The sequence below is a fragment of the Podarcis pityusensis genome (assembly GCF_964106645.2).
Source record: "Podarcis pityusensis genome assembly, chromosome: 13".
Classification (NCBI taxonomy): Eukaryota; Metazoa; Chordata; class Lepidosauria; order Squamata; family Lacertidae; genus Podarcis; species Podarcis pityusensis.
In genome coordinates this window covers 39,764,957-39,790,826 of record NC_138038.1, presented here as the reverse complement: position 1 = coordinate 39,790,826, position 25,870 = coordinate 39,764,957, and the positions used below count along the sequence as shown (strand labels likewise).

The 25,870-nt window shown below is 44.4% G+C and overlaps 1 protein-coding gene and 1 long non-coding RNA gene across 3 annotated transcripts in view; one reads left to right on the top strand and one right to left on the bottom strand.

Moving 5' to 3' along the window:
* The window catches only part of LOC308461264 (uncharacterized protein), a gene marked incomplete at its 5' end in the record, with an annotated part of 37,008 nt that overhangs the window by 7,804 nt on the left and 3,334 nt on the right, over positions 1–25,870 (bottom strand). Inside the window, 10 exons of the mRNA XM_080978035.1 lie at positions 98–379; positions 1,883–1,937; positions 5,386–5,436; positions 5,551–5,692; positions 5,866–5,991; positions 6,843–7,102; positions 15,023–15,255; positions 15,833–15,897; positions 21,514–21,659; positions 21,759–22,054. Of these exons, the coding sequence (XP_080834161.1) occupies positions 98–379; positions 1,883–1,937; positions 5,386–5,436; positions 5,551–5,692; positions 5,866–5,991; positions 6,843–7,102; positions 15,023–15,255; positions 15,833–15,897; positions 21,514–21,659; positions 21,759–22,054 (1,656 nt within the window). The remainder of the gene's footprint in view (positions 1–97; positions 380–1,882; positions 1,938–5,385; positions 5,437–5,550; positions 5,693–5,865; positions 5,992–6,842; positions 7,103–15,022; positions 15,256–15,832; positions 15,898–21,513; positions 21,660–21,758; positions 22,055–25,870) is intronic.
* On the top strand, positions 376–21,507 carry LOC308461275. 2 transcript variants are annotated; one of them, XR_013978861.1, is made up of 5 exons: positions 376–664; positions 759–953; positions 4,534–4,617; positions 20,359–20,672; positions 21,110–21,507. It is a non-coding gene; the product is annotated as an uncharacterized lncRNA (long non-coding RNA). The 2 variants fall into 2 exon arrangements; XR_013978860.1 differs by lacking the exon at positions 4,534–4,617.

Sequence of the window (25,870 nt, the reverse complement as noted above, 5' to 3'; positions counted from 1 at the left end):
CTCTCACCTCACAGTGGGTGGGGCGCCAGGGGCGACTGGCCCTCCATATGCCTTCCCTCCCAGCCAGTTTCATGAGCTGGCCCTCCTTCTTTCTTACCTCTTCCTGGTGAGGCTGAGAAGTCTCTGTGCCTCATCCCTGCAGTTGATAGCTCTGAGGACATCAGCCATCACCTGCACAGCATAATCCTCCGTGTAGAAACTCAGGAGGAGTTGGCTCAGGTCCATGACATCTGCCTTCTTCAGCCGCCCCAGGGGAATGTTGTCATGGCCCTCACTGACAGGGATCTTGTTCAGCTTGAACTTGAACCTGTTGAGATCATCCTCCCTCAGGTTCTCCAGGATGGACACCAGGTGGTCTCTGGTGGTCTTCTTCATCACTCTGCATTTTCACCCCAGAGGCAGGGAAAAGCAGGCACAAAACAAGAGACACTCAGCAAAGGGACCTGGGAAGGAGCCACACCATCTGTAAGTGCTGCCAACTTCCATGCCTGGGATTGGCACAGAGGGAGCGGAAAGAAATGCAGGTTGCCGTGGTGCTTAAATTTATCAGCAATAAGGGCCAAGCATCACAATGCTGAGGTGGCAGCTAAACTCCCTCCTCCTGCTCTTTAAAGATTAACAGGCAGCATCTGTCCACTTCAGGGTGCTTAGTCCTGTGTGCTGTGTGAGAGAGTTTTTCATTCCATTTCCATTTCAGTTAATGAATTGCTTCCTACGAAGCTGCTGAATTTACTTACCAAAATATAAAACCATTCCAGATCCAATACTGCTGCCGACTGGGGGATAAAGATCTCCATCAGTTGAAAAAACAAGGTATTCAAAAGGAGCATAGAGACAGCGCTTAACTGATGCATAACAGGAGGCAGTTCTAAAGGGCAGTTGCTGCCAGAATAAAGACTCAATTTCACAACGGACCTCCTGAAAAGTCTGCCATAATCCCTGAGTATAATGGGGTAAGTCTACCATTTTGGCATCCTGATCTCACACAGAGTAGTAGTAGTAGTAGTAGTAGTAGTAGTAGTAGTAGTAGTAATTTTATACCCCGCCCATCTGGCTGGGTTTCCCCAACCACTCTAGGCAGCTCTCAACAGAACTCTAAGAACAGAATAAAAATTCAAACCCTAAAAAATTCCCTAAACAGGGCTGCTTTCAGATGTCTTCTAAAAGTCAGATAGTTCTTTATTTCCTTGACATCTGATGGGAGGGCATTCCACAGGACCGGCGCCACTACTGAGAGGGCCCTCTGCCTGGTTCCCTGTGACCTCATTTCTCACAGGGAGGGAACTGCCAGAAGGCCCTCGGCGCTGGACCTCAGTGTAGGGTTTTGTATGAGGAATAGTTTGTGTGTATGTGTGAGGTGGAGATTTATGTGACACTGCGTGTCTGAGTTTTGTGCCTTATGCCTGGTGAGCCTGCATGCTCCATAGGTGTGCTTCTGTGCAATGCATGTGCAGTATTTGTGTGTGTGATCTTTGTGTGTTGTGTGCACATACATTGGCCATGCCCACCAGTGGCCTGTGACCCTCAAAGAGGTATCTGACCATCCTCAGGCCAAAAAGATTAGCTGCCTCTGTCCAAAAGAATTATGTCTCCCCCTCTTCCAAATTGTGCATGAGGCTTATAATCTCTTGGCCATGGAATAAGAAAAAGCAGCCGTGTCTCTCTTCCCTGGAGGGAACCTTCTATGCAACTGATCGGTAGAGTGACCCAGTTTAGCTTCTGTAAAATTTGCACGTTTGTATGTTTCTGCCCCTCCAGAGACCGCAGTGCAGTCAATGCATAAACAGCACCACCCCTTCAATATCTGCTGCCTGCCTGTGGCAGCTGCTTCATTGTCCCTAATAGCAGGACTGGCCTTTCCTGAGGAACAGTTAAGCCCTACCTGCTTTCCACACTGTGTCCTGATGCAGCATGGGACATCGTGAAGCAATAAGCACCTGGAAAAACGAGAGAGAAGGTGTGTTTATGAAACATGCAGGGACTATGGGAAAATCATAATCACTGGGCGTGAACCCAGGATTTTCAAATCTCTCCAGCATTTTGCATCATGAACAAGTGTGTTGATTGAGTTCACTACCAACAAGCAAATGGGAGCAGGGAAAGAAAGTCAGGAAACCAGAAGCATTCCCAATGTGCTCAGTTTGCAAGGTTGCAGTCTTGGCAATTGCTGGGCTGGACTGAATTATTTCTTTTTAAGAAAAAACAAAACCCAGAGAAAGTGTGCCTGGCACAGCAGGAAACCCTCTATTTAGAAAAAATGTGATGGCTACTGTGTGGGTGATAGTGAGGGTGCTGGGGGTTGTGAGTAATAATAATAATAATTTATTATTTTTAATAATAATTAAACAGCCACTCTCAGCGGCTTCCAACAGAGATTAAAAATACATTAAAATGTCACACATTGAAAACATCCCTGAACAGGTGTCTTCTAAATGTCAAAATGTAGCACCCTGCTTGTGGTTAACGCTTAGCTGGAATGAAATATTCAACGCAGCAATAGAGAAATTAAAATAATAATTTATTTGTCAGACAAATAAATGAGAGGCACAGTGGTATATGGTTACCAAGCTCTGGCCTGGTCTCCTGCCATTATGGCCAGCACTTATATTCCCTCAGCCCAGCCCCCTTGCTCCTCCTTTGGCTGCCTCTGTCCAATCAGCCTGGTTGAATTTCCTATTGGCTGATTGCTATAACCAATCCTAAAAGATACACCCATTTCCTATTGCCTTTTATGGGATACAAAAAGCTATATATTCTTCTATCTATAAATGACAAATAAGTAGTCATATATCTTACATTTGTCTCAACAAGGAACCTTAATTACCAGCTCACCTCTTGCCCTCCTTGCCCTATTGCCCTCCAAAACAGATGGTTAATAGTTTTAAATTTTTATCTTAAACAGATGTCAGAGATCTTGGGTTCACATTCTCATGCATCATCAATGAAAGATCTCCTTTTTGGAGGTCTTTAAAACAAAGGCCTGACAACCATATGTCAGGAGTGCTCGATGGCGTCTCCTGTCTGGCAGGGGGCTGGGCTCGTTTGCCCCTCTGGTCTCCTACAGCAATATGACTCTATGAAATAAGAATTTAACATTTCTTTCTTTCTAGATCCTTTGCATAATTACATTTAAGCCAGTATATTTCATACATTATCATAGATAGCTTTTTAGAAGAATAAACCTTCTCAAAGTGAAAGGAGGGAATCAGTTTACAGCCTCAAAATAAAATAGGAAAGAAGCCTCTTCTCCTGTTTACACTCCCCTTTCTTTTCCATTTGCTCTTGGCCTTTAACCTTAGGAAGATATGGCTCAAGTTTAATGATTTTACTATTTACCAACTCTTAATTATGTAGGGTGGTGTAACCTTGCTCTCAACTTGTAATTCCCTTTTTACGACTTTGAGAATTGTTTTCTGCTATAAATCAGGGGGCCCCCTTGTCCAGGAGAATAAACATCTTGCCAAAGTACTTAGGCAGCTGGTCTTCTGCCTGGCATAAAACATTTGAAAATCTTTAAGCTCATTTTTAAAATACAGACCCTAATCAAACTATAAGCCTTGATAAAAATGCAGGCTATGATTAGATGCCTCAAGATAGTTGTTTATTTCCTTGACATCTGTTTGGAGGGCGTTCCACAGGGCGGGCCCCACTATTGAGAAGGCCCTCTGCCTGGTTCCCTGTAGCTTTGCTTCTCGCAGTGAGGGAACTGCCAGAAGGCCCTCTGTGCTAGACCTCAGTGTCTGGGCAGAATGATGGGGGTGGAGATGCTCCTTCAGGTATACTGGGCCGAGGCCGTTTAGGGCTTTAAAGGTCAACATCAACACTTTGAATTGTGCTTTAGGAGATGCTTAGCAAATTAAAGCTCCCAGGATTCCCCACCACTGCTGAAATGGTGTAAGAGGGCTTTTTAAAAAGTATGGTGTGGTGATACAAGCAAACTATGGTTTCCTGGCCCAAACTATGACTAATCAAATAAGACAGTCCTAATAGTCTAACAAATGTATTTCTTAAGGAACCAGTCACTCTCTGTCCCCAGTACTGGAATTACATGGCTGGAGAGGGGGAGGCGGCCTATAGGAAGGAAGTTGAGCAGTTGGGGGAGTGGTGCAGGAAAAACAACTTACTCCTTAACTTAAAGAAAACAAAAGAGATCATTGTGGACTTTAGGAAATGGAAATGGAATATTCAGCCACTAATTACTGAGGGGAAGTGTGTGGAACAGGACTCAGTGTTCTGATTTCTGGGAATGGAGTTGAGAGATGACCTAACCTGGGGAGAAAACAGTAAAGACCTGATGAAGAGAGCACAGCAGAGGTTATATTTTCTGAGAATCCTCTGGAAAAATAATCTCTCAAAGGACCTGTTGATGGCATTTTACCATTGTGCTGTTGAGAGTGTATTAACTTATGGTCTGTGTGTGTGGTTTGGGAGCTGCATGGTCAGGGAAAAAACAATGCTGTCCAGGGTTGTAAAGACTGCAGAGAGAATAATTGGGTGCACTCTTCCCACCTTGGATCAAATCTATGCTTCCAGGTGTCATAAGAAAGCTGCAGAGATAGTGCAGGATAGTGCGCACCCCGGAAATGATCTCTTTCAGCTTCTGCCTTCTGGAATAAGGTACAGAGTTATAAAGACTAGATCTAGCCACCTGAGAAACAGTTTCTATCCAAATGCAATTTTGGTTTTAAACGCAATGTAAGGTAGTCTCTATGGGAGTATATTGTATTTAATTATGGGGTATCAGAGTTTTTAGGGGGTTAACCAGGCTGGGATAGCTGGGATAGCAGGCTTGTTAGTTTTTGAATGTCTGATGTAGATTTTTTCAATTTGGTTGTTCTGTATGGGACAATGACAATAAAGATTATCGTATAATATGAAAAATGATATTTTAACAACTGACATTCAGCTGAAAACTGAGAAGTCCAGGCGGTAAAACATACCAGGAGAAATTAAATGTCACCCTCTGTGACCTTTCCTGCTTGCCAGACAGAGCTATCCCTCCCCAACAGCCAAGTACACACACCGCACCCTTTCCGGCTGTTCTGGAGGTTCTCCTTGACCCTCCAAAGTGCATTTGAGGGAAGTGGTGGGTGAAGGGAGGAAAGCCCAATTGCAGTATCTTGAGCATTTGCACTGGATTCCGTTAGCACACTGGGTGTGCTGAATGAAAGGCAAAGCTGTTTCTACAAAATTTAGCTGCGTGGAAAGAACTTCATCTGGCACCAAAGGAGACTATAAAGCAATGGGGAACCTGCACCGGAAGGCGATTCCCTAACATTACAAAAGTGACTTTTCTATGGTACTGTATCACCAGCCACTCTGTGCTGCCATTGGGAGGAAGGTGGGATTTAACTACGAGGAAATAAGCAATTAAAACCTGCAGACCTTGCTCTGAGCTTGAAGGAGAAGACGTCATCTCAGGAGACTTTAACTCTTCTGAAAGAGAACAGGAAAGAGGCAGTCAAAGAGGGAATGTGACTGCGATGTCCTTTATCATCCTGCCTCCCAAATTATGGTCCAACCTTCCAATTTTCTTCCAACTAAGCTCACCTTGTGTCACAAGGGCCTCCCAGATGAGTTCATTCTTGGGCTTCTCCATCACACTGAAGTTGAACATGTCTTGCATTTGCTGAGCAAACAGTTCCACATACTGCTGCAGCTTGTCAGCATCCAGATATTGAAACTCCACTTCCTGTGGGGGAAGCATAAAACCTCCTTATGTGCAAACAAGGCTTAGCCCAATCGACCAGTCCAAGGGAGTCAAATTAAAGCATGATGAGGGATCCTGGTGGAGTCCCTCCCGTTCTCATACTTCACAGCCATGGCTCTGCCCTAGCAAAGCCTTTCATCATCTTTGCGTCTCACCTTGGGACAGACTCTGACATCATTTGTCTCCACAAAGAAGTGGCAGCCAATCGTCAGAGGCCTCAGAGTCCAGGGGGGTTTGTCTATTCTCTGTGAAGGGCACTGTACTTCATGCTCATGAACCGCCTAGGAAAAGCAAAAGTCACTTTTGAGATATGCAAGAAAGGTAACCAACTTCTGGAATACTGGATCCCTACCCCTTTCTTGGCTTTGTTGCAGCATGCAAGGCAGGGATGGGGAAGCTGCAACCTTCCAGATGTCATTGGATTCCTATCAGCCACAGCCAGTGTGGGTCAGGAATGATGGGTTTTGTAGTCCAAGAGCATCTGCAGAGACACAGATTCTCCACCTTCAATATAAAGAAAACTAAATCTCATCAGAAACCAAAATATGGACAGGCAATTTTCAGACTGCATGGGGAGCAGCTGACATTGCAAAGGCATTTATCTCTCATGTGCCAGCCTCACACACCAGAAACAATGTTCTTGCAGAAAGCCTGTAACTACTCAACGAAGCAAGGAGAATTTGCTCATCACTAAATGCATTTACTTTGAAGGTAGCGCCACTGATTTCAGAGAAGGCTGAGTGTACTTAGAACTATAGAGTAAACATATTTTGTTCGCATAATTGACTAACCATGCTGTCTATGGAACCAAGCAGGGCATTTGGAAAAGAGGTTGCCCAGCAAATGAAAAATGCTTATTACAGCGTTGGAAAGCTCACTTTTAAAAACCACTACTGGTGGCAACCAAAATAACTCAGTTGAAGAGCAACTGCAAATCTTCTCTCCAGCAACAAGTTGATGTTGGCTAGCTGTTTGGTAAATTAGCTCAAGCCCAACAACGGGAGATACAGTTCATGAACCATGTCACACTCTGCTGCATGATTTTGCATAGCTACTCTGTCAGGCTTACTATGGTCAGGCAAATGATCCAGGCTGTCTGGAATACCAATCAGAGTTGGAGAATCCCAATTACCTTTCTCAGAGAAGAGTCATTGGGTAGGAGATACAGGTGGAATTTTGGTGAGCTGAATTGAAGCTTTTGATAGAGCAGTGCCACAGTGTGGACCTTCCTCTTTCGCTTAAACAATGACCATGAAGTCCTCAAAATGGCACCACGGGGAGAGAAGTTTGGGTTTTCCAACACAACATGATACGGCCTCACTCTGTCTGGCTTCTCTAGACTCATCCCCCCTTCCACAAAATGTGCAAGGTGGACTTGGGAATCACTTTTGCCTGGAAAGCAGTAGAAAGGAAAAACAAACAAATGTGTCACAAGTGGGAAACTGTTGACCGTCTGTCACCTGGTGTCAGTAAAGTCAACTATTTATTCAAAGAAAGAAGGCAGGCCTAGTGAGCATAGCAACTCATTCTGGTAGATCTAGCCCCCATGAGGCAGTTCCCTAAGGCTCCTTTCCCCCTGGGTCCTTCCCAAGAAATCTGAGACTCCGTCGCCATATCTGTATTTGCTCTGCTCTCTTCATACCTCTTTAGTGGCACGGGGTGACATTTTCTGTAGGTAACAGTTATGGTGTAGGCACCAGCTTGTGAAGGCGATTTGGGGGGTGGGGTGAAAACATTGTGATGTTGCATACATGAGTATAGCACCTCCCTCCCTAAGCCAGGCAGAAGCTTCCTGGGCTTTGGGAAGGGGCACCAGGTCTCTGAAAGGATGCTGAAGCCCTGCTGCCTTCTTCCCAACGTTAGGCGGGCTTTGAGAAGGGGAAGGGAAGGCTCTTGCACACATCAGAGTAATGTGCCTCTCTCCCTAAGGCAGGCAGAAGCTTCACAGGCTTTGAGAAGCAGGTGCCAGGAGAACACTTAGGAAACTAGCCTCTTCCCCCAAGTCCACTGACCACATGCCACTGTACCTCTTCTGGTTCTGGGAGACCAGTGGGGAAGGGAGCTTGTCGCAGCAGGAAGGAGAGACTCCCCAGGCTTCTTCAGCAGCCTGCCTCACATTTGTCTCCTGGCCCACCACCTCTCCAGCCTCCACTTCTGCCTCCGATTCTGGACTGCTCTCAGCCACAGCCTCTCCCTGCTCAGTAAAGTACCGTATTTTTCGCTTCACTTTTTTCCTCCTAAAAAGTAAGTGGAAATGTCTGTGTGTCTTATGGAGCGAATGCCTACGGATGGCGGGGGGATCCTGCTCCAGTCGCGAGCTGAGCCGGGGAGGAGGGAGAGAAGGAGAGCCCGCTCGCTTTAAAGGAGCAAAGTAGGAGAGGAGAGGAGCTGCTTACATGGGTGTAAGCGGCTCCTGTCCAGTTGGCTGCTTTAAAGCCGGCTCAGCTCGCTGAAAAGCTCCTTCTCCACACACTCCACGCATGCTCCTTGTCCCTTCAGTGTTTTTCCTTCCCGCCCCACTTAAAATGTGATTACAAAACACGGATCCACATGCACCCTCAGGGTTTTTGCATTGGGCTACCCCAAACTCACCATCAAATCAGATCACATAGCATGTCCATGACTACAGCCTGCACCAAAAAAAATCACACACTCACTGTTGCCTGGGGCGCAAAAACGTGGTTACAAAGCACTGATCCACATGGATTCTCAGGATTTTTGCATTGGGCTACCCCAAACTCACCGTCAAATCACATGTCTGCGGCCACAGCATGAACCACAAAAATCATACATCCACTGTTTCATTCAGAATATTTTTCCTTCTTCTTTTCCTCCTTTAAAAACTAGGTGCGTCTTATGGTCCGGTGCGTGTTATGGAGCGAAAAATACGGTGCCTCAGTTTTTGAACGTCCCTGTTGACAAACATTTTGGTTTTCGAACTGCATAAACCCAAAAGTAAATGCTTCGGTTTTTGAATACGCCTTCAAAGTCAAACAGGAAACGCAGCTTCCACTGAGTGCAAGTTATTTGTTTTTGTTTTTTTAAAAGATATTTACTGAAATTTTCAAAGTGTTACAAAATAAAATAGAAGCAAAAGAAAGTACAAAATAAAAATAGTTAACAAAGTAGAAAAAGAAAAAAACAAACCCCTTCCAACCATATGAGTATAAATTCAAAAATAAGAAAAAGTGACAGAAAAAAAAGAAAAATACAAAAATACATCACAAACAATTAAAAACATTTAAAAACAAATTCATTATTTTCAAATCCTCAACTGTCATTGCCTTCTTTCTTAGACCTCCTCCTCCTCCCTTTCTTTGTATCCTAGTTATTAATTATCCCAGCAAATCCTTTCCATGTTTCATAATATTCTGTCATTACATTACCCTAAACTGTTTTAATCTTATCTTTCTATATTAAAATAAACCTTAAAGCTTAAAACTTAAATCTTATCCTTACCAACTTCTCATAACCATAATATTCTTTCATAATTCTTTAAACATCTTTGCTAAAGCCAAGTAATTTCATTCCAACATTTTTCTAACATTCATCAATTTTATAAAACAGTTCTAATGGTAGAGAAAAGAGATACAAACAGATCCAATCTTCATCCAACGTCCCTTCCTCCTGGTCCCGGGTTTTGTCAGTCCTTATTATCCCGTCGATCTAGCCCATTAACCTGGCAACCTTATATCCGAGGCCCTCAAGTCTCTTCCATGTCCCTTCCGCAGCTCTTCTTCATGTTTGTAACTGTATTTTCCCTTGTCTCCTGCTCGTGGTAACTCCAGCTTGACAATGTTTTTAGCCCTTCTCGACAAATCAGCCCCTTTTCCATATTCAACACTGAATTCCATGTAGTATTTAAAAGCATGTTTCAAAGACCCTCCAAAATTAAGAGCCCCCACAATCCCAAACATCTCACGGCCCATTGCCATATTTGAAAAGTCCAAACATCCCAGCATAGGGGGGTCAATCCAGCCCCCCATTTCCAAGCCAAACCAAACTTTTCCTTTCCAAATCTGGCTTTTTCCAAGTTCATTTGTCAAATCCGAAAACTCATATTCCTGTTGGGCCTGTTCTGTCAAGACACACTCCTGATTTAATTCCTGAGTGGGCTCCACATATTTTCCCACTGTCTGTTCAAAATTTCCCACTGCCTGTTCAAAATTTCTAGTCGAAGTCGCCATCCAATTCACCTTCTCATGTAACTGTTCCAGTAGGGCATTTGTTTTATAGAAAGCACACAACAAAGCTTCTGAATACATTGTCCTGCAAGGTCAGATGCCTGTTCCCACGATTGTAATCTGTAACAGCTGCCGGCTCCCTGGAGTTGGTTACAGTTTCACAGTCTCCCTCTAGGGGGAAAACTTCTATTTGTTCTTGCAACAAAGTTTCCCTTTTTGAGATATTTTGTCAATATTTATTCCTTTAAAATGCGAAGGGGAACAGTGGAATCACTATGCTTCTCTTCTTTTAGCTATCTGTCAAAAACACTTGACGACTGCTGTTTTAGCTATCTGTCAAAAACACTTGACGACTGCTGTTGCTGCTTTGTGAGTGCTGGGAAGACCGCTCCCTTTTCTGCCAACTCCATCCGGCCTAGGGGGCGGGGCCTGCACTCATCGCCACAGCATAAGAGGCCTGAGAGAGGCCTCCGGGACACGACTGCTGTTGCTGCTTTGTGAGTGCTGGGAAGACCGCTCCCTTTTCTGCCAACTCCATCTGGCCTAGGGGGCGGGGCCTGCACTCATCGCCACAGCATAAGAGGCCTGAGAGAGGCCTCCGGGACACGACTGCTGTTGCTGCTTTGTGAGTGCTGGGAAGACCGCTCCCTTTTCTGCCAACTCCATCCGGCCTAGGGGGCGGGGCCTGCACTCATCGCCACAGCATAAGAGGCCTGAGAGAGGCCTCCGGGACACGACTGCTGTTGCTGCTTTGTGAGTGCTGGGAAGACCGCTCCCTTTTTCTGCCAACTCCATCCGGCCTAGGGGGCGGGGTCTGCACTACCATTACAGTTTAGAGGACTGAGCAGCTACCGGCAGCAATGGACAAAATGGTTTTAAATGCTTTAATTGCTTTTAATTTGCAGCACCTTAAATGGGGGTTGTTGTTCTTATAATATTATATGTATATTTTAAGGTGTTTTAAAGGTGCTTTTATTGTGTACTTTGTTGTACCACCATGAATGGTGGTTTTTATCTATGTATTTTTGTTTCTTTCGTCTTGTTTTGTTTTTGGGGTTGAACATTGAGTGGGGTGGGGATTGGTTTTGTTTGGGCATAATTGTTTTAGGTTGTTTTGCTTTCTATTTGGTAAATGGAGGTTAGTATGAGGCTTGGGATTGCTACCGTGGAGGGGCGAGGGAGGTATGGCGGTGGGGGCAGATGTTATAGGCGAAGGGGATCGAGATACGGATATGCTCGTACCCCTTCCAATCTGCGCCCCATCCCGAGAGACGAGGGTAGGGTGAGCAAGGAGTACTCACCTCCTTCACTGGTGCTGTGCAATGCCAGGTCTATAGGCAACAAAACCGCTACCCTGCGAGATTTCTTCACCTCGCAGGGGGTCGACCTGGCTTGTGTGACGGAGACCTGGGTGCGCGAAGGGGTAACTGTTACCTTACGAGAGATGGCGCCCCCGGGTTTCTCCGTCCTCCACCAGTCACGGACTGTGGGCCGGGGGGGAGGGGTGGCAGTATTAATCCGGGAAGATTGTTCTTTCAGGGCTCTACCTTCGCCATCGATCCCCGGCATTGAATGTGTTGGCCTAGTGTGGGGCTCCGAGGAGAGCTTGGCTGTCTGGCTGGTGTACCGGCCACCTAGCGCACCATCAGCCACCCTGTCAGGCCTGCTGGAGGCAGTGGCCGGCTGGGCCTTGGAGTTCCCTAACCTATTGGTATTGGGAGACTTCAACTTCCACGCTGATGCCACTCCCTCCTCACAGGCTCTGGACCTGGTGTCTTCCATGGCGACACTAGGGCTCTCCCAGTTTGTTTCGGGCCCCACACATCAAGCAGGCCACACGCTGGATTTGATCTTTGGCGCCGGTATAGATGTGATCATGTCTCCTTCGATGAAGGTGCCATGGTCTGATCACTACGCTCTGAAAGCCAGGATTGACTTTCCACCCCCACCCTGCTTAGGTGGCGAGCCGATTTGGGCTCGCCCGCAGAGGCTGATGGACCCTGATAGATTCCGTCAAGCCTTGCGGGACCTTGCTCCCCCTGGCGACTCATTGACTGAGCTTGTTGAGGGCTGGAATACCCAGCTCCTGGCAGCCATCGATGAGATCGCACCTAAGCGCCCTCTGCGACCCCGCAGAAACCGGGCTCCCTGGTTTACCGAGGAGCTTCGGAAAATGAAGCGGGACCTCAGACGGCTAGAGCGAGTATGGCGGGGTGCCCGTGACGGAGCCTCAAGAACATCTTATAGGGTTTTTATGAAAACCTATGAGATGGCAGTGAAGGCCGCTAAGAAGTCTTACTTCTCGGCCTCCATTGCATCCGCTAGCTCTCGCCCGGCGCAATTATTTAGTATAATTCGGTCTTTAACGTCCCTTGAAGGACAGCCAAATTTAAATAACAATCTGACACACAGCTGTGAGGCATTTGCGAGCTTTTTTGCGGAAAAGGTCCTGTTGCTCCGCCATGACCTCCCTGCCAATTTGGACACAATAAAGGAACTGGAGGCCCCTCGACTGTCCTCGAGTCCAGTATTGGACCACTTTGACCGGATATCTCCAGCCGATGTGGACAGATTCCTCCAAGCTGGAAAGCCCACCACCTGTCCTCTTGACCCGTGCCCGTCATGGCTGATTAGAGCGTGTCCAGACGAGGTGCGGGCCCCCCTGGGGGATATTATCAATTTGTCCCTTGGCACCGGGACATTCCCAGGGGAACTGAAGGAGGCAGTGGTGCGTCCGCTCTTAAAGAAAACATCATTAGATCCCTCAGATCTATCCAATTACCGCCCGGTCTCGAATCTTCCATTCCTGGGTAAGGTGATTGAGAGAGCGGTTGCTGAACAGCTTGGTAGGTTTCTGGATGAAACATCTGCTTTGGATCCATTCCAGTCCGGCTTCCGCACTGGTCATGGGACCGAGACGGCTCTGGTCGCCCTAACAGATGATCTCCGCAGGCAGCTGGATCGAGGTGGGTCGGGGCTGCTGATTCTTCTAGATCTGTCAGCAGCCTTTGACATGGTCGATCACGAACTCCTGGACCACCGCCTTGCCGACGTGGGGATCCAGGGCACAGTCCTTCAATGGCTGCGCTCGTTTCTCTCTGGTCGGGGACAGAGGGTGGCGCTTGGGGGGGAATTGTCATCGCGCCACTCCTTGGTGTGTGGAGTGCCTCAGGGTGCGATTCTCTCTCCGATGCTTTTTAACATCTTTATGCGCCCCCTCGCCCAGCTTGTCCGGAGTTTTGGGCTGGGTTGCCATCAGTATGCTGATGACACCCAACTCTATCTGTTGATGGATGGCCATCCTGACTCGGCCCCAGACACACTGACCAGATGTCTGGAAGCTGTGGCTGGATGGTTACGTGGGAGCCGGTTGAAGTTAAATCCTTCGAAGACAGAGGTCCTCTGGCTGGGTCGGGACGATATGGGATTGAGGGGGCAACTCCCATCTCTTGCGGGGGTGCAATTAGTGCCAGCACCGTCCGTTAAGAGTTTGGGTGTAATCTTCGATACCTCCCTTTCTATGGAGGCGCAGATTACAGCTATAACAAAGGCGGCATTTTTTCATCTCCGCCAAGCTAAGCAGTTGGCCCCTTATCTCTCTCGCCCTGACCTAGCCACTGTGATCCATGCGACGGTCACCTCCAGACTGGATTATTGTAACTCGCTCTACGTGGGGCTGCCCTTGAGACTGACCCAGAAACTCCAGCGGGTGCAGAATGCCGCGGCGAGACTCCTTATGGGGTCTTCGCTGCGAGATCACATTCATCCGGTACTATACCAGCTGCACTGGCTCCCGGTGGAGTACAGGATCAGGTTTAAGGTGCTGGTTTTAACCTTTAAAGCCCTATACGGCCTAGGACCCTCGTACCTACGGGACCGCCTCTCCTGGTATGCCCCACAGAGAAACCTACGGTCTGCAAATAATAACATCCTCAAGGTCCCAGGCCTCAGAGAGGTTAGGCTGGCCTCAACTAGAGCCAGGACCTTCTCGGCTGCGGCTCCAATCTGGTGGAATGCTCTGTCACAAGAGACTAGGGCCCTGCGGGACTTGACATCTTTCCGCAGGGCCTGCAAGACAGAGTTGTTCCGCCAGGCCTTTGATCAGGGCGCAGCCTGACTCCCTCCTCTGGCAACCTGCACAGAACTTTGCTTAATTGGTTGCCATCAATTTGATTTAATTAATTTTTATAATGAAATATTTTTAGATTGTGTGATTATTTGATTTTTTGATTTTTTGATTGTTGTTAGCCGCCCTGAGCCCGGCTTCGGCTGGGGAGGGCGGGATATAAATAAAATTTATTATTATTATTATTATTTGGTCAATGAACTTCAAACGTCAGTCCTGACACCCCGCTCCAGGATCAGGACGGAGGAAAGTTACTTTACTTTAAACTCACATTAAACAGTCCAAAAAAGACCCCCCCCTTCTCCTGCTGTCGAAGGGGGGTTCCACAATTTTAAATGGTGAAATCCAATCCTTTAAAGGCGATTTTCTGAGCTCTAGTTTAAGTTGTCTTTGCTTTATTCTGTTTACAAAAGAACGGAAGGCTGACTTCCTGTTTAGACCTTCCCTTTCCATACCAAATTAAAATAGGTTTTTAAGATCCAATTCTTTTCTGCTCGCTAGTCCTTATTTGATGTCCAATTGTTCAAAGTCTAAGTACTCACGGGTGCTTATTTTAAAGTCCAAAGTGTCCCAGGAAAAAGGCAGCGCTCTCCGGCAACGGCTATGCGGCTTCACTCCACGGAAATAGCAGTTGACTCACAGCACTGCGCCACTTCCCCCTCTTCACTTCGGAGCCCGTTAGTGGGTTCCTTAGCGAGTTGGGGGGGCGCTAAAGGTGCCCGCCGAGTCCCATGGTCACAGGCTTCATCCGCCTGTGATTTTTAAAAGGGTCCCCGCTTCGCCATAGCGGAGAAGACCCGTTTCCCGCTGAGCTAGTCCCTCCAGTTCAGAGGGAGTCCGCCATTGCCGGTGGCGCCACCCCGGAAGTCCAAGTTATTTGTTTCCCTATCTGCAAAGAGTACCTCAGTTTTTGAATGTTTCAGAACTCAAATGGTCTTCCGGAACAGATTACGTTCAAAAAGTGAGGTACTGCTGTATTTATTTTGTTGCAAGCTTTTTTACCTGCCATACCTGCGAGACACAAGAAGTGAGGGAAGTGAACAGCTGCCACAGCCTCTGCTGGATCTGCTTCAATGTTGATCAAAGGCCCAGCGACAACCCAGTCCTCCGTGTTCTGTTCGGCCAGGTGCTTAGACCACGAATCAAAGTGGTAGGTGATGGTCACAGCTCCTTTCACCTCAAATATGACATCAGTATAAAAGCAAAGGAAGGATCCAGCCTCCGTGAAGCATAGTCTGAACGGCACAAAGGGGAAAATGGAAAGAGAAGTGGATTGAACACGAGCCGGAAACCCTCTGCATCTTCCTGATGGGAAGCAATCCCCAGTCCAAACTTGCCCCCCCCCAAAAAACTTCCAGGGAGGAAGAAGAGGAAGACAGTATGGGGGGGCGGGTCTTTGCTCTCCTACTTTTAAGGCTCGCTGGGTCTGGAAGATGGAGGGTCTGGAATGCTTTCTAATTATAACGTGTTAGCTGTGCGTTGCTCTGGCTCTCCCATGATTTCCCAACTTTCCCTCTCATCTGACTCTGAGCTGTGACCTCCCTCAAACCCCTGTTCTAAATCTATACTGTCTTCCTCTTCTTCCTCCCTGGATGGTTCCGGGGGGGGGGCGGTCTCCGCCACTCCTCCTCTGCCCAGTCCCTGACACAGATGTAGTTTGGGAACGTTTTAGAGAGCACCACCACATGTGATGATTGTGAGACCTTCATATACCAGATGTGTTCTGCGGAACACTTCTCTGAAACCTAAAAAGAAAATCAACTTTCCCTTAAAGGAGAAAGCTCTGCAAGATCTGAAAGAGACATTGCTCACCTGTATCTTTCATGACTTGTTTCTGAGTCCAAAAACACCTCTGGTCTGATTGTTTCTGGAAGATCCTGTTACAAAATAATTTATCATTAATATGGGCACCAGACCCCTTTTCCACCTGAAAGCAGGACATTCCTGTCTGTTTCTAACACCCATATGACCACACCAAGGAGCACTGCTTGAGGTCAAACCCACAAATCCAAATATAGCTACTTTGTTCTGCATTCATTTTGGCCATAGTAGTTCTCACTCAGGTCTGACAGTTTCTTATGAAAGGTTTATGAAAGGTTTTACATTTAGGGATCTTTCTCTTTCTGTTTCATTTTTTTAAAAAATAATAATTATTGAGTTTATTTACAACATACACACACACTTGTCAAACTGGGCATGAAAATAATAATACAGGTACAGAATCAAAAGAGAAACAAACAACAAATAGAAACAACAAAACAAAACAACACAAAACAAAAAAGTACAAATAAAACATTCTAACGTATGAAAACTTATACAAAACAAATAGTCATATTCATACACACACACACACACACACACAACCGTATTTCAGTTCTTTTTTTCTTCCAATTGACTTCCTTCATCCTCAACACGGTTCTTTTATTGTTTTTGGTAAACCATCTCCTTTTTAGTTCATTATTACCCCTTTTTCTTTCTGTTTTTAACTTAAGTACCATAAACTATTTTGCAGAAGTTAATCAAAACAAGTCCAAGTATTCATTTGAGGGCACTGCTTTTTAAGATATTCTCTGTATTTTACTCATTCTTTTTGGAATTTTTGCTTGGGTTGGTTTGACCCCTAATTGCCTCTGTCAATCTGGCCAATTCAATATAATCATATAATTTGTCTTGCCATTCTTTTTTTGTTGGGATTATTTCTTTTTTCCAATTTTTGGCAATTAGTGTTCTGTTTTGTTTAAACCTTTTCTTTAACTCTTCGTACGTGTTATCTCAGAAGCCTTTGATTTTATCAAGTTCAACACATATGTATAACACATATGTATTTGTTACACCTCCAACACAGATTTGATTTTGTTTTATACATTTTACATATTTTAAAAAAGGTAAAGGACCTCTGACAGTTAAGTCCAGTTGCAAACTGGGGTTGCGGCGCTCATCTCACTTTACTGGCTGAGGGAGCCGACATTTGTCCACAGACAGTTTTTCAGGCTCATGTGGCCAGCATGACTAAGCCGCTTCTGGTGAAACTAGAGCAGCACACGGAAATGCCATTTACCTTCCCGCTGGAGCAGTACCTATTTATCTACTAGCACCTTGACATGATTTCAAACTGCTGGGTTGGCAGGAGCTGGGACTAAGCAATGGGAGCTCACCCCGTCGTGGGGATTTGAACCGCCGACCTTCTGATCGGTGAGCCCTAGGCTCAGTGGTTTAGACCACAGCGCCACCCATGTCCCTTTTACATATTTTGGTTGGTGTTAAATACCATCTGTAAAACATTTTTATTAAATTTTCCCTTATCGCTCCACAAGCCATAAATTTCCAACTCTCTTTCCATAATTTTCCCCATGATGATAATTCGATAGTTTTACCTATATCTATAGCCCATCTAATCATTACCTGTTTGTCCTTCTCCTCCCACTCCAGTAGCGTTTCATAAATTTTAGAAGTTACCTTGGTCTTATTTTGTAATAACTCTTTATCTGGTAATGAGATTTCCTTTATAAAGCCTCTTTTCTTGTCTGCCTTGAACACTTCATTTAGTTGGTGATACTGAATCCACCCTGTTAGATCCACCTTATTTCCTTGTAACCTTTAATATCAGCTTATTTCCCCGCCCCCTTTTAATAAATCCTTATATGTAGCCCAATTTAGTTCCTTGTTTTTCTTTTTTACCGTTATCGCTTGTAAGGGTGAAATCCACCAGGGTGTCTTCGGTTTGAGTAGCTCTTTGTATTTTGCCCATACTCTGTATATCGATTTTCTTATGATATGATTGGTAAATCCCCTGTGAACTTTCACCTTTTCGTATCCTAGATACGCATGCCACCCATAGCGGTTATTAAACCCTTCTAGATCCAATAAATCTCCATCCTGTAAGAATATCCACATATATATATATATATATATATATATATATATATGTATATATATATATATGCTTTATTCTTCATACTTGCATCTGTACATCAAAGACATATCTTCCTTATTTTACATAAGTCAATTTTGTCAAAACGAAAATCCAACAAAAGAATATAAGTCCTCCTATAATACATTTAATACATAAGCTTGACGTCCCGTCCTTTCCCTGTTTTTCCACTCTAATAAACCTATTGTCTCAATATATTACTCATGAAATAATAATTTTCATACATATTTCATACATCTGTTTTCTCCCTTTTAACCTATATTACTCACAGAGATTACGCAAAGGCTGCTACCGAGTTCAGATTGCAACAATTGTTCTTTAAATATCTCCTTAGAGGTTCCCAGTTTGAAATGAACTCCTGTTTTGACTTTGATATTTTATCTTTTCCAAGAGACTGTCTAATTCAGCATATTCTACCAGCTTTAGTAACCATTCTTAGTGGCAATTTTGTCACTCTTCCAACGTTTTGCTATAAGTACTCTTGCAGCAGTGGTGGCATACAGAAAAACTTCTTATCTTCCTAACAATGTCTGGACCTGTAATGCCCAATAAAAATTATTCTGGTTTTTTCAGAAAAGTTACAATTTACATTGTTTTGAGCTCTCTCTAGATATATCATTCCAAAAGGTCTTAATCTTTTTACATACCCACATGTGGAAGGGAGTTCCACCTGGTTCTCTACATCTCTAGCATGTATTTGGAACATTTTTGTACATTTTGGAAAGTTTACAGGGGGTTAAATACCATCGATATAGCATCTTTTGGAGGTTCTCCCTTAACGTAAAACATGCCGTAAATTTCCAATTAACTTTCCGTAGGTGTTGCCATTGGCTCATCTCTATGTTGTGGCCAAAGTCTTGGGCCCATTTAATCATTGCTGATTTGACCTCCTCCTCCTTGACTTGCCAGCCAAGGAGGAGTCGGTATGCTTCAGAAAGGGTTTTGGTCTTTACTAGGTCGGATTTGAATCTCCGTCGCAAATCCTTTCTTTTTATCATTTTAAAAAGTTTCAAATAATTGATAATATTGAAACCAATCTGACACCTGGTCTCTTATTTCTTGAATTTTTTAAACTTTTAACTGGTTTTCTTCTTCTTTTAATAATGATTTATATACAGGCAAATTTCCGTTTGCGTTCTTCCTTCTCACTGCAAGTGCTTCAATTGGTGAGACCCACCAAGGCACTTTTGGTTCAAGAAGGTCTTTATATTTTCCCCAGACCATGTAGAGGGATTTTCGGATATGATTCAAAAAGTTGCTGTGAACTCTGACTTTCCCATAACCCAGGTAGGCATGCCAGCCATTCCTGTTGTTATACCATTCCAGGTCTAACAATTCCGGGTTTTTGAGTGTGCACTACTCCTTTAGCCAGGTGAGACAGGCTTCCTCATAATACAATCTTAAATTGTATTATGGGACAGGGAAAAGCCTCCTCTGTCCTTAATATCAATTAAGATTTGATGTTTAATTCGAGGTCTTTTCCCTTGCCAGAATATCTACTCTTTTAGACAATTTAAACAAACCAAATCGTAATACAAATTTAGAACAGGTAAAGCCAATCCACCTCTATATTTATCTATTAAAAGTTTATGTTTAATTCTTGGTTTTTTATGCTGCCAAATAAATTTTGATAGGTCTTTTTGCCATAATTTGAAACAGCCCTTCCCTCCAATGATTGGTATAATTTGAAATAAAAAGATCATTTTAAGCAACATGTTCATTTTTACTACTGATATCCTGCCACAGAGTGATAGTCTTAACTTATTCCAGATCTCCAAATCTCTTTTAATTTCTTTCCAAATTTTTGTATCATTGTCCTTAAATAGGTTACTATTTTTGTTTGTTAGCCATATTCCCAAGTCCTTAGTTTTGTTTACTATTGCCAATCCTGATATCTTCTGTGATTCTTCTTTTTCCTGCACAGGTTTCTCCCTATTAACATTTAGGGATCTTCCTCTTTCTGTTTCACTTTAGACAGATCACACTAACACACACGGCCCAAATGAGTATCCTGAGATCTCTCTCGGCAGCCATTCTCCCTCCTCACACGCAGAAAGAGAAGCAGAAAGACAGTTGAAAAAGACAGTTACTGGAATAACAGTTGGAAGAGAATGGAATGCCTCTCTCATGTGACCCACAGCGAAAGGAACGCGTGCGCCCCTTAAAGTACACAGTCATTTAACATAAGAAAACATCTCCATTCCAGGAATTGGGAATGCAGTGCCACAGAATAGGTCTTCAAAGAGGCTCTAGTCTGTGTTCAGACGGACTCATTCTGTCAAGTTCGTTGTAGTCACCCTCTCTCACGTTTAATCATTACCAGCTCCCTAGAGAACCAGGCGGCTGGTTTGGCTCCAGTGCCTGAGCAGGGACACTCAGAAGTAATCTGTCTGGCTGTGTCTTGCAGATTTGGAATGAAATGTCTCAACAACAGCTATACACAACAGCCACCACCAGAACCTTAATTGCAATGAACTGGAAAGGGGAAAGGATTCCAACGAGAATGCAATGACAGAATAAATTACTAGAATATGAATAAATGGCACAATTGACTAACTGGTTGAGAGGTAATACAAAACAATCATTTGTTCAAAAATGGGACATGTTTAAGATATATTAACAAAAATATAACAGCGGTGTGACACCTATGGCTGCATTTGAGTGACCCTTGTGTAAAATAATAACAAAGAAATAAGAGAAATTGGTACGATATTGTAATGTGTATGGGTTGCTCGTGCGTAAGTTGCCGCCTCTCCAGGCTTTGTTGCCTTGCTAAACCCTTCAGTCTGGGCAGCCCTTCACTTCGTGGCTGCCTCAGCCGCTAGCAGAATCCGTCAGTGGGCGTTTCTTAAATCTTTTCCAACATAAAAGTTGTTTGACACCCAGTCTCCTCCTACTCTCTCTGCGCGGAAGTCTTCTGCGCAGGGTGGGCGTGGGTAGCGGAGGACCCGTGCTCTCCCCGCTGGTGTCCGGTGAAGAGTCCTGGAGCCCTCTCGCCGATTCCCCCATCAGCCCCTCTTTATCCCTGGTGTTGCGCTGATTTGCTTCCCCATCTGCGGAGCTGCCTCTCTCCCTGCTGGGCCCTTCTCCAGCATCATTTGAGAGCCTTCCCTCCGCCTCTAGCTCCGATGTCAGTTCCCTGACAGATATGTTGTAAGAATGTATTAGAAAATACAAATAGATGAAAGTAATAAGTACACTCAATATTAGAAATGTTAAATGCGCTGGGAGTTGACGGGAAGTCTATTACATTTTAGTAAGAATGTTGAACTAAAGAGATTGTATAAGATCGAATCTTTTTTATCTGTATATTTACGTAAGATTACTTACATAAGATCGTTTTTTGTTTGTTTTTTGTTATTTATGAAACTCAATAAAGCATTGAATTGGAAAAAATAAAAATAAAAAATACTTTTTTTGACCCCAAGTGCTCAGAAAAATCTGTCAAAATCTTTCTACAATTTCTACTTTTAGTTAAGTATTTTTATTCATTTACTTGATTGGGTGGAGGCAGCTGCCCCACCCCCACCCCCAGTCTGGGCCCATGTGTTCAGCCACTTACCTCACAGGGACACAGCTTACACACAACACTTTCCCCACAAACTGCTGAGTTTTCCATCTTGCTGCTTCTTCCTTCCTCTGCAAATAGGAGAGATTCTGACTTCAGCCCTGAGGGGCCTGTCGCCTGGAACAATTTTTTACCCGAGCCTGTAAAAGACAATTCGTTACCTGACACGACTGTTGCAAGGATGAGGGAGGTAGTTGAACTGTCCTTGAAGTTCAGAAAGTACTCTAAGTCAAACTCACCATGGACTGCAACTAGCAGAATCTGAATGGAGCCTGGATGTTTCCTTTCTACTTGTTCCAGGAACCAGCAACAAGTTGCCTCCCCCCTTTCCTGGATCATATTCAGCAATTTTTGACATTCCTCCTTGAAGTCTTTCTTTGCTTTCCACAAGTCCCTGTATTCTTTTTGTGTGATAATAAAGCCATAGTATAATTCATGTAAAAAGAATTCTAGGTCCTTTTCAATAATTTCAAGTAATTCTTTTCTTCCCTTGCAGACTATTTCATCACCAGTGATAATGACTCCTTCCAGTGACCTGTGGCAAAAACATTTATTTTATATTAGGCATTGTTGTGGGCAGAGAATTAGAGCTTGATTAGGATACAAGTTGGGGCTTAATTTTTCCACCCCTAGTATACTGCTTTCACTCATCCTCTGAGAATGTTGAGCTCTGCTTTTCCTTTGCAACCTGAAAAATATGTTGATTTACTCCACACTGAAAAGAAATCATGATGTAATTTGCCACCCCCTTTTTAATGGCCAAGAATATAAACAGTATTCGTGATACATTTTGAACTCCTCTCTAGGTTTCATCCAAGGCAGGCACCCCTGCTGACTTTGTTATTATACGTTCTACATGTGGACACAGCCAGGCTGCCCATGAAGAGGGGAGGGAAAGCTGTCGGGGGGGGGGAGGCCTACCTGGACCCTCCTAAGAGGGGTGTCAAATCTGCCGGCCACTGCCTCTGTGACCAGCTCTTCCACAGGCCCTCTTGCTGCCTCTCCTTCTCCACCGACCGCTAACTCGCCACTTCCTCCTCCTCCTCCTCAACAACAGCACATCTGCCCTTTCTTGCAGGTCTCTATTTTGAAAATGGAAGTGTTACAACTTCATCCACACCCCTAAGGAACAAGGAGGGCAAAGTTGTAACAGAGTGATTTTCAAAATGGAGACCGGAAAGGAAGTTGTGTGGCAGGTGGTTGGTGGGGGTGAAGCTGCGCTGGTGGCCTGAATCTGCAGCAGGGACTCAAACCAGTCAGCTGCCTCTCTTGTCCATATTTTTCCATCTTCCTGAGAAAGGAAGATGCAGCAGCTGTGCCTCCCCCTCTCCCCTCTGGACTATGATATTATTATTAATTAATTAATTATTATTATTATTATTATTATTATTATTATTATTATTATTAATTACTTTCAAGCTGATTGGTCTTGGCTGTCAGGTCCAGCTCTGCCTCCTCTTTCAGGTAAGGCAGCCTTCTTTCCACCAGCAGAAGGAAAAAGCCACTTCATGGGGGGGGGGCTGGACCCTCCTAAGAGGGGTGTCTTCCGGGGTGGCGCCATCAGTAATGGCTGCTTCTCTCTAACTCGGAGGGAACTGGCTCTATGGAATCTGGGTCCTGCCGCTACGGCGCAGCGGGGACCCCAAAAAAAATCACAGGCGGGTGAAGCCTGTGACCGTGGGACTCAGCGGGCACCGTTTGCACCCCCCCAACTGTTAAAGGAGCTCGGCAACGGGCTCCGGAGCAGAGCGGGGGTGGCGTGGTGCTGTGAGCAAATTGCTTCTTCCGTGGAGCGAAGCCGCGAAGCTGTTACCGGAGAGCGCTGCCTTTTTCCTGGGATAATCAGACTTTGAAAACAACTACCCGTGAGTAGGATCAAATTGGATCTAAAAGAAAAAAGTTAATTTGGCACGGAGCGGGGAAGGTACAACCACGAAGTCTGCCTTCCTTGTATTGTAAATAGATCAAAGCAAAGAGACCCTAAAGCGGAAACACAGAAAGTTACTTGAAAAAGAGCTAAATCCTAACATCTTGAAAGTGGTTCCCCCTCCGGATTGCAGGAGAGGAGGGGGGAAAAAAGACTGAGCTGAATTTCCCTGCAAAAAAGAAGGGGAAAGGAAGGAAAAATTTACTGTTTAAGATTTGGAACGGACTGCCTTGAGATAAGGGTTGCATAGTGGAAAGTCTATTTCTGACAGCCAATTCTGCAAAAGGGATACAGTGTTTCTGGACTTCTTTTGGCTTGAAAGTAACTGTTTAAGTGCACTGAGACTGTGGTTTTTAAAGTAAATTGGGGGACTTATAAAGACTATCTTTGTCTTTAAAAGTTGCAAGTTCTGGCTGTTACTGTGTCCCCCTAGAGGAAGTTGGACATTGTTACAACAGCAGTTGGTTTAGAGGAAAATTCCATTCTACAGTGGTGCCCCGCAAGACGAATGCCTCGCAAGACGGAAAACCCGCTAGACGAAAGGGTTTTCCGTTTTGGAGGTGCTTCGCAAAACGAATTTCCTATGTGCTTGCTTCGCAAGACGAAAATGTCTTGCGAGTTCCTGCGGGGTTTTTTTTCCTCCCCCCCTCCTTTTTCCCAAGCCGCTAAACCGCTTATCAGCTGATCGGCTAAGCCGCTTAACAGCTGATCGCTAAGCCGCTTATCAGCTGATCCGCTAAGCCCGCTAAGCCGCTAATACTGTAGCACTAATCCGCTAAACCGCTAATGGGCTTGCTTCGCAAGACGAAAAAACCCGCAAGACGAAGAGACTCGCAGAACGGATTCTTTTCGTCTTGCGAGGCACCACTGTATTCTAAAACAACTGTCTGACTGTGGGAGCGACCTTGAATTTCTATGAGACTGTTATGGCAGATGGCAAAGGGAAGATAGAGAAGGCAGAACCGCAGGAAAAAACTACTAGGTCTGGCAGACATTATCGGATAGACACTGCGCAGCCGCGAAGGGGCTCAACATCTGGAGCATCTGGAACATCAGGGGCCGCACTCCCACAGGCTAAACCAAAAGTTATGTCGTTGGAAGAAGTTTTGGCACAGGCACTGGCAAAAATTAATGAATCTTTGGAAAGCTTAAGTAAACAGGTAGCTGAGACAAATAGACAAGTAGCTGAGACAAATAGACGAGTAGCTGAGACCGACAAGTTGTGGAAGCATCAAGCAAAATTGATTTAAACACTGCAAGTATTAATACCTTGGGGCAGAAGGTGAATGCCAACACAGAGACCATTGAAAAAATACTACAGGAATCTGCCTCGATTTGAAAGATAGCAGAGGAAGCAAAAGATATTGCAACTGTTACTCAAGAGAAAATTCCACCAGTATATAAGAAATTGGAGGACCATGATGTGACATTTTCTATGATTGAACTGAAAGATAGACAAAGAAATTTAAGAATCAGGGCTGTTCCAGAACGGGAGAAAGATAACTTGGCTGGCTTTCTTACACAGGAATTTACAGATTTTTGGCAACTGGACTCGGGGAAGGAAGAATTTAAGATAGTGAATGCATTTAGGCTCGGAAGAAGACAAGGTAAGGACAAGGTGAGAGACTGTTTGATTACCTTTTGAACAAAAGAAGAGAGAGATAAAATTCTGAATCTGCACTATCAAAAAACCTTGGAAATTGACGATTCAAGTTTGGTGATCTTTAAGGACATCCCAAAGCATCTGTTGGACTTAAGGTCTGACTGGCAGAATCTGAGACCAGAGAGAAGAGTCGGTGAAAGAAGACTGGAAGAAATTTAAAGACTATTTACAGAAATATTGTAAAATTAAGGAATCTTAGAAGGATGTTGGATAGAAATTAAGAGGTTTTTAGCTGTAATGCTTTAAGAGATATGAAAAAAGGTTTGCAACTGGGCAAAAGTTTAATGGTAAGGATTTGCTGAACTAACAAATTGAACTGGAATACAAAAAAGGGAGGTATGAGGAGGTCCGGGGAAATAAGTATAGGGAAGATAGGTTATGGAAAATTAATGTCCTTTTAACTGTTTTATTTGGTATGTTTCTTTTTATTTTTTACTTTTTTGGTTATATTTTAAAAAACTTTATTCTTCTTCTTTCTGTATTCTGTATTTTTCGTATTTTTTGAAACTTTAATAAATATCATTAAAAAAAAAAAAGAGGGGTGTCAATTACAGCCAATCACAGTTTTCTTTTAGGTTTTTTTAAAAGACCAAAGTGGGAAAACCTTCTGCCCCAGGCCAGCTGTAAAGAATAGATTTTAGAAATATACTGGCAGGATAATGGGGCAGTCTTTCTAGCAGAAAGAAAATTTGGCTTGCTTATCTACCAAGTTAACAAGAGGCTTCAAAGCAACTCATTAGCTTGACTGCCCATCTCCCAGA